Source organism: Palaemon carinicauda, chromosome 35 (genome assembly GCF_036898095.1).
Source record: "Palaemon carinicauda isolate YSFRI2023 chromosome 35, ASM3689809v2, whole genome shotgun sequence".
Taxonomy (NCBI): domain Eukaryota; kingdom Metazoa; phylum Arthropoda; class Malacostraca; order Decapoda; family Palaemonidae; genus Palaemon; species Palaemon carinicauda.
This window is the reverse complement of record NC_090759.1, coordinates 17,412,485-17,421,657: the sequence shown is the minus strand read 5'-3', so window position 1 is coordinate 17,421,657 and position 9,173 is coordinate 17,412,485. Positions and strand designations below refer to the sequence as shown.

The 9,173-nt window shown below is 34.2% G+C and overlaps 2 protein-coding genes across 2 annotated transcripts in view; both read right to left on the bottom strand.

Moving 5' to 3' along the window:
- The window catches only part of LOC137627641 (5'-deoxynucleotidase HDDC2), a 71,052-nt gene extending 67,089 nt beyond the window's left edge, over positions 1 to 3,963 (bottom strand). The window contains exon 1 of the mRNA XM_068358780.1: positions 3,805 to 3,963. Coding sequence (XP_068214881.1) covers positions 3,805 to 3,864 — 60 coding nt within the window. The 5' untranslated portion in view covers positions 3,865 to 3,963. The remainder of the gene's footprint in view (positions 1 to 3,804) is intronic.
- The window catches only part of LOC137627644 (uncharacterized), a 598,615-nt gene that overhangs the window by 237,063 nt on the left and 352,379 nt on the right, over positions 1 to 9,173 (bottom strand). The gene's annotated exons all lie outside the window — the stretch shown is intronic.

Below are 9,173 nucleotides of genomic sequence, written 5' to 3'. Positions count from 1 at the left end.
AAGGAGCAGGCACGCCTGAAAAGAAAGAATAGAATATGATTACAATGGCCAACTCTTCTGAGAGCAGAGAGAGACACATCAGTTCTCCTCAAGCCAAAAGAAAAAAAGTGACTCAGATTGACTGGTATGCGAATGAGAGGGGTAGCCAGTAACCAACGCTACCCCTTACTACCCCGCCAACTAGTGGTTGGGTGGTTGCCACCTCGCTTAAAAGTCCTAATGGCTAGTCTTCCAGCTTCGGCTAAAGATAATTCCCTAATAAATAGCATGAGGTTTGTAGAGTGTTGGAACAAATGTGTTTTTTCTGTGATGACTTTTAAAATTATGGCACTCTGACGCCACTTACACAAACCATGTATTTTTTCAACTGATTACTTTGTGTTTATTAAGCTTTTCTGACCATAATTATTGTTGCAAATTAATAATTTTTGGCATTTCCCCACCAAAAAACCCAGGTTTCCCACTGGAGTCTCCCAATACTGTAGAGTAATTGTTTTCATATAAGGGAATCCACAAATTACAGTATAAACAGGTGATTTGCCCCAATAAACTTGGTCAGAAATGCAAAATCAGTTAAATTTTTCTGTGTTAACAAAATCTTTTATGGCTTTAAAAACCGGGAATACGGTATAATTATAGGTGTTTTGAACGTTCTTGATAATTATTTCTGGCGGACATTAATTTTTTTGGGGGGTTATGGTGGTTAGGCTACCATAACTGAAAAGCTATGGTTTTGCACTTGATATCGTCATCAATTCTGTTCAAACGTCCTTAAAATATTGCACTTGATATCGTCATCAATTCTGTTCAAACGTCCTTAAAATATACCGTGTACCAGTGTAATTGTATGATATTTACATTAACTTTTCTTAACTTTTTCAAAACCTTAGTCATCACCACAAAAAACAATTCATCGCAATCAAAACAGAATAAGGTATTATTACAGTTTCATCCATTATGGGAAATCTATTATAATAATATATTTCCCGAGTAAAGCAAGTCTTTTGTAGTATTTCTGTAAAATATTATCTGTCGCAAATGCCTAGTTCTTTATATATCGACGATCAAACTCACGCTACTCATGTCTTCCTCCCAGATTTTTTCTAAGTCTGTTGTTATTGTGGACTGTGTCTTGTATTTGCTTAAATGAGCCCTGTAACCACTATAATCCGCAGACAAACTAGTCCACTATAAAGTCTTACACGTTTGGCCAATCACAGCGCCTATCCACTATGACGTCATACATGCTTGGCCAATCACAGCGCGACAATACATCATCTTTCCCATGCATTTCATTTCGTTCTTAGAAATGGAGGCAATAGCAAGCACGTCATCTCATGTTGCACAAGAAGTTGAAATTCCATCTTCTTGTCCTGACTGTTTCCTAACTTACAATGAATTTGTTGTAAGTTATTCGGGGAATATTGGAAACCTAGTGGATTTGTGCCAGTGACACAATTTAATTTTACAAAATAAAAATTGTCCTGCATGTCAAGGAACCTTCCCAACGGCTTCACGTTTTCCTCAAAGCAACAGCACATCTTGATGAACCAACAGTTTAAGGTAAGCTTCATTAATTTGAAGAGTATATTATAATGGTGATAGTATAACGATGTATACAGCAGTACCATCACTTTGGATTTGGTTTGATGGATGTGTTAGGTAGTGGCTGTGAGGGGGGGGGGGGGGGGCCTCGCAGGGGCTAGGCCTAGGTAGGGGTACAGGGCCCTAGGTTAGGTGGTTGTATTAGGTTCGGTAGTGTCCCGAAATTCACTGTGGCCTTAAGGGGGGGTCGCAGGGGGGGCGGAGGACCCCCCCGGTAGGCCTAGGTAGGAGTACAGGGCCCCTAGGTAGGGGTATAGGGCCCCTAGGCTAGGTTAGGTGGGTTTATTAGGTTCAGTCTTGGAGGAAAAATAACTGGAGATGCCCTGACCCGGATTAAGGGAAGCCAGGTTTTTACCCTTCGAACTGTCAGTTCTTGATCCTTCAAGTTAATCTCTGTCACTGTATTGGAATTTTCAGTCAGTTCTATTCAGAACTTTGTTTAGAGACGGTAACCATTATTGTGCTTTCATTAGCGATGGCTCCTTCCTATGCTGCTCTTGGTTGTACGAAATAAAATCCGTTGCCTGCCTTTAGGCAAAAATCAGTAACAACAGTTGTGAGATTATCACAAGCTGTGTTCAATGTCATCCAAAGACGGCTATAAAGGTCAACGACTTTACTGTAGTTCATTATTCCAAGGAGTTTGTAACTGATTCACCAATAAGTTGAGCAACAAGTTTAACATTATTTTTTTTTTAATAAAGTATTACAGGAAGGGACCATCGGTAATAAAATAGCACAAGTAAATAATTATCAGCTATAAACAAAGGTCTGAGTAAAACAGACTAAGTACCAGTACGCTGTCGGGGGATTAACTTGGGATCGAGATTTGACAGTTTGAAGGGGTGAATCTGGCCAAACCCCTGGCCTCACAGGTTCAGGAAAGAATTCTGAGTCAGGGCATCTCCAGTAGTATTAATCCTCCTAGGGTTCAGTAGTGCCCTGAAAATCACTGTGGCCTTAAGGGGGGGTCGGAGGGGGGTCGGAGGCCCCCCCCCCCCGGGTAGGGCTAGGTAGGGGTATAGGGGGAGGGGTGGTGGAAGGATAAGTATTCAGTTATTGCAAATATCATTTGACGCCCCCCCCCACCCAAAACCCCGGTTCCCACCTGGTGTCCCCCATAATTGTTGGGATGAAGTAGGGTCTTTCTGCATTCTAGAACAACTTGTTGTTTTAACTCCAATTACATAGTAAATCTTTAAATCGGATGGTTTGCGGTCAAAATAAACGTTACATTCGTTGGAACTACACTATTTCTGATGCATCAAATATATTTTTATTCCAGTTTCCCCATAATGGATGAAACTGTAAATTTACCCAGAATAATAATAATGAAACAGTAAAAACACTGATGCTTTTGATTACCAGGAATTTCGAACTCATACAAGTTCATCGTTTTACAAATACCTCCTTACTTAATTGAGCTAATGGTTTGTTGGTTTTTGCTCTGGTTTATCCTAGCTTCGATCGCAATTAAACATTATATCGATGCTCCTAAGCTCTGGTACGTGGAACATGTACCGTTAAATGTGCTAGCCTAGTGGGCTAGTATGTTGGTATTAATTAGAAATTGAATACCTCGATTATTAATAACCAGCAATTGATGGTTATGAGAGATAAAAGAATGTACTAGTGATGCATTATGGATATATGTTCGTTAAAATAGTTTGGGGAAAATTGTTGAAATGCAAAATAAGACAAAATAATACTGTATAAGGTTCATGGGCAGTATTTGGCTATAAATCAAAGTATCATATTCGTCAAAATAAGTAGTCATATATATATATATATATATATATATATATATATATATATATATATATATATATATATATATATATATATATATATGGTGAAGTTGCAACTATATACCCCCTTGGCCAAACATTTCCTGGCCAATCCTAGCCTACATTCGAATACACGTTACCGGCAGACTACATTTAAGTAGCCTACACTTTATTTTAGTTACTTATACTTTACTAGACCAGACTAACTATGAAATATTCTGGACCCTGCACTGTAAGGTTGGACAATTAAGGATAAATAGCATAAGCTAGCCTTGAATCAAACTACCAGCACAAGATGACGTAGCCAATAGCTTACCATGTTAACTTAGACGGTCAGATTTGGTTGAATATATTGTGTCATGTCAAAAAAATATCCCTTACCCAATAAACAATGGTTATAATTTGTATTTACCTTTAATCGTCCAACCGTTTTGAAAAAATCTAAGGCATTTCTCGGATTCCCGGCTGCCATATCTGTGAGGGACCGTAGGCTATTCACATAACAGCTGACCGATATAAACTGACGCAGGCGAGTTGTGTTGATGATTTGACAGTGTTACCAATGGTAAATAGGAAACGTATCCCAAAAGATACTAAAAATATCAAAACGTATCCAAATTTTCCAAAAAGGTATCCAAAAGGTGTCCACTTTTATCTTTAAAAAATTAACTCAAATCAATTATACATACTTATATATAGTCAGTAGCTTCCCAGCATTTGAAGGAGATATAGTATCATTCATCTGACAGTGGCAACACACATTTCTATAATTTGTTCAAGAATTATCTTATGAAAATGAAAATTTTAGTTTATGTCGTTTTGAACATTGCTAGTTTGGATTGACCAAGAAGGCTAAAAAAAGATTTAGTTCTATTTTACTGCTTAGGACTATTAGTATTTGGCTAATGATGAAATGTTTCATAATGAACACAGCTAATATCTGTATTGAGATGATTTTGTAGGTAGATAGTTTACCATTTTTTACAACAGAATTGATGTAAAATTAAAATATATTGAACCCTAATATCTTGATGACAACAATTTTGTCTTTCCTATTATACAAATATGACTGAACTTAGCAATACCAAAATAGTATTAATTTGACAGTGGAGAAACTGATAGCCTACACTTGATCATCCCCTTTCTCTAGTTTTTCTTTATATGTTTAATATTTTTAAATCTAAAGTAAATTTATGTTTAGATATAGAAATTAATTATTTCCTACTATAAAATAATGAATAAACATAGCAATACCAAAGAACAATAAAAGGACATTTGAAAATTATGTTTTTTTCATTTCTTTTCTCTCTCTCTCTCTAAATTTTCTGTCTTAAATATTTTTAGTCATTATACAATAACGCCAATTTGATTGAATAAATAGAACTTTCATGTATGTGAATATGAATGAATTTGGCAAGGCCCATAAGTAATTGGACAACAGCAAAAAATCTGTTTTATCATTCTCATACTTTTTTCGTGTATATTTAATCATTATAGTAATCAAAACGTAACAATAATCAAATTATATATAGAAGTTTTTAATATAGAAATATGAATGAACATACAAAACCAATATGATAATTAGACTGACGAAATATGAATTTAACTGATCATCCATCCTCTGTCTTTCTTATCTTTATATGAAGTGTGTGCAGTGTAGTTTTTCATGAAATTATTAGTCTCCCTCCCCCCAACTGTGGTGGAAATTGATACTGATTAAAAAGCTGGTACAGACGCCTTTTCAAACAAACACCACCCACTGCTCTCTTTGCGGCTTCTAAGGTATTACGGCCATATGCCTCTCCCCCCCCCCCAATAAACTATTAATTAGTATAACCGATATTCAATAGTACTACAGTCAAATCAAAACAATAGAACTAAATTCTAATTCCTTTCATCTACCGAACAGTCCCTGCTGACATTAACTCGGATCATAAATTTCTATAAACACATAGAGACAAGTTCCTCTCTTCTTCTCGCGAGTAGTCACGGGCCCGGCCAGACCAAGCGCGGTTAGCGGCAAGAGGTTCCCGCGGCAAATTGGAATATGCCTCACCCCAGAACCTGAACCTGAACCTTAATTTAAGTATCTCAAGCCGCTGCAGTTGCTACCAGACTATGTTTCATGTTTTAAAAAATCGCGGCGGCTCGAGCGTCTTCACCCAAGATTACGCCATTTTTCCTCAGTTCCTGAAGGGGTAGGCGTTCAATTGTTCGTTTCCAGCCATTACTAATCAACAATTTATTGGGAGGTGTTTCGGAGAGCAAAAATAAATTAAATAAATGAAAGTTATGGCAATCAACTAAATGGATGGTAATAAAATAGTGGGTAGGCCTACGCATTTTTGTGCTTTGCAACCTATTTAATCACCATTTAGTTATTATATATATATATATATATATATATATATATATATATATATATATATATATATATATATATATATATATATATATATATGTATATATATATATATATATATATATATATATATATATATATATATATATATATGTATGTGTATATATATATATATATATATATATATATATATATATATATATGTATATATATATATATATATATATATATATATATATATATATATATATATATATATATAAAATGTTATTACGCGTACAAGTTTCCCTTTCCTATTCCCCTAATGGAGAGTCATTAATCGAGGTATTATTACGTTCTAAACTAATACGACACGTAGTACAACATATGAATTGAAGTACTGTATCTGAACATTACTGCTGTGTAAAACCATCTCAATGTGCTTGATCGCATTTCAAATACTACATACTAAAATCAAAGTAGTACACATAATTAGATGTGGTTCTTTAACTCTTATAATAACATGTAAAAGAGACCAACGTATTTCTATAAAATACGGAAACGTGCAAATTTCGGTCTCACGAATAAAGATAACTGCAATAACATAATTCCGTTTGTCAATTACCTGCCAAACGACAATTCCCAATAATAGTCAATCAATAATTTCTACGAAACATGCAATACTAAAAACCTAACGGTACGAGGTAAATTATGGTTATACAGATGAATAGCCTATATAAAAACGTTATATTAAATTATTGTGAGAAGGATTTCTCACACCAACATTAACATTTGATATCGCCTCCATTTAGTTAAGCAAGGATCAGAAATTTAGTCAATTCAAATACCATTACTATGGTGGATCCGTACAGTACACGAAAACAAGGCTAGTCTAATTATTGGCTGCTATACTGGTCTTTGCTGTCGCTGACAATATTCAGATGACGAACAAATATCCATATTTGCGAAAGCATAAAGTCGATACTCCCCTTTTATTATGATAATCCCTGTGCGTTAAACGCTCATACGAATTTCTACTGCAAATTCTCACCTAAAATATCAAAGGGCATCAAATGGGTTTCTAATCTGTTCCTCTCTCGCATCTGCATGGTTCATTGATTAAGATCGCCACGCCTCATGTGGCATGACGAGAGCTCTTGCTAGATGAGCAGTCCACAAGAAAAATCATTATTTATTAGAAACTTCCTCCCTCGCATTAGCAGTACTTTCCAATAGTTTGGTGTTAAATAACTGCTTTTTTAGCAAACCTGAATGAGGGCCAAAAGAATAGCTATAAAAATCCAGACAAACGTCATGATGATAATGAAGTAGAGGAACAGGAAAAGTATAAGAACGGGAAGAAAAGAGAAAAATTCAACACTTGACCAAAGAAATGTGTTGCCGTTTAGCTAGAAAGAAACTGTCTTATTCTTTCATTTTATATCATTGACAGAAAATTATATACTCAAAAATTAATTGCAATTTTGTTATTCTCAAAACCCTTTATGCCAATGTGGATATCCTTTCTGATTGGGTCATAATTACTTGTCATATATATATATATATATATATATATATATATATATATATATATATATATATATATATATATATGTGTGTGTGTGTGTTTGTATATATATATATATATATATATATATATATATATATATATATATATATATATATATATATGTGTGTGTGTGTGTGTGTGTGTGTGTGTGTGTGTGTGTGTGTGTGTGTAGTTTTGTATAATTAGGATTATTATTAGTGAAGCTTCTTGAATTTTTATATAAGAATTAGATTTGTCCCCAATACTGATATGAACAGAATCAGTATTTAAATGACTGATTCTATTCATATAAATATTGGGGACAAATCTAATTTTTTTGCATCAACTTAATTTCCTGATTTTCATAATATAGATCTTCTTCTTCTTCTTCTTTGTCTGCATCTTTTCCCACCTTTATGTGGGGTCGATGTTTCTGGCCAGCGTTCTCCATCTACCTCTGTCCCACACTTCATCACCGGTTAATACCTTTGATCCTGATGCGATCGAGCTGAGATTATCTCATGGTGTAAGCAAGGCCAATATAGAGCCTCTATATTGGCCTTGGGTGTAAGGTTCAGGGGATGTAGTTGAACCCTAACAAAACTCTAAATATGATTGTTAGTAGGTCAAGAACATTGGCTCTTCAATAAGATTCTCTTTAACTATATACAACTAATTTGAAATGCTTGATGGGATTCTTGATTGCAAATATACATTTGAATTGCATTTACAGTTTCCTTCTTCAAATGCAGAAAAAAACAATTATTATTGAGAAAGTATTATGATTTTCGGTGATCAATATATCCTAATTTAATTCTTGTATATCTTGTATATCTTGAGTATTGGTCTCATTTCTTATCCTTAGTTACTGCCTCTGGTTATAAAAAATTATCAGAATGAACTGTGAGGTTCAAAATATATCTAGTTGTAGAGGCTTCAGGTTCTGAAATAGATCTGAAATAGGTTAATGAAATTACAATAATGATACTTTTATTTTATAGCTAAAAGTTAGGTTAATAAAAGTTCATTCAGAATAAAATTAATTTTAAAAAATTATCAGGATCAGCTGTGATGGTCCCAGGATGCATCTAGTTGTAGACTCTTGAAGATCTGAAATAGGTTAATGAAACTACAATAGGAATACATTTATTTTAGAGTTAAAAATGTTGGATAATAAAACTACTTTAAAAATACTTTTATTTTAGAGATGAAAAGTTAGGGTAAGAAAACTACTTGAGTGCTTTTATTTCAGAGTTAAAAAGTTAGGAAAATGAAACTACTTTCAGAGTACTTTTATTTTAAAGTTAAAAAGTTAGGATAATAAAACTACTTTCAAAATACTACTATTTCATAGTTAAAAGGTTAGGTTAATAAAACGACTTACTATTTCTAACGCCTGCGTTCAATGTTTAGTGAATTTCTACCATGTTAGTTAGATTTAGAAATTTACATGTGAATAAATTATCTACTTACATTATTTTGAACAGAAGACTTTTGCAGACCTAAGGATAATTTAGATGTCCTCGTCATCTTAACCTTAATGTCTGCCTTTCTCCTTCACTATTTGGTCCTGTTTAAAAAAAAAAAGGTGGAAGAAAGATTTTTTTTTGTGCTCCTGAAATAAAGTTTTCCACGCACTGAAACATCAGAAAGACTTCCTGCTATAACTCCTTCAATTTTTGGGCCGTTTTGAAAAAAATGTAGGATTTGCTCGGCTCCAGACTGAATCTCTTCACGCACTAACACAATAGCAAGGAGACTTCTCGTAATAAGTCTAAAAGTACTGCATAAGATGATGGTTAGTTTAAAAAAAAATGCTATATACTAAAACCCTGGATCCTGGAGCCAAAAGGTCTTAAGAGACGATTGTTTAGACTTGCTCCAGGGTACA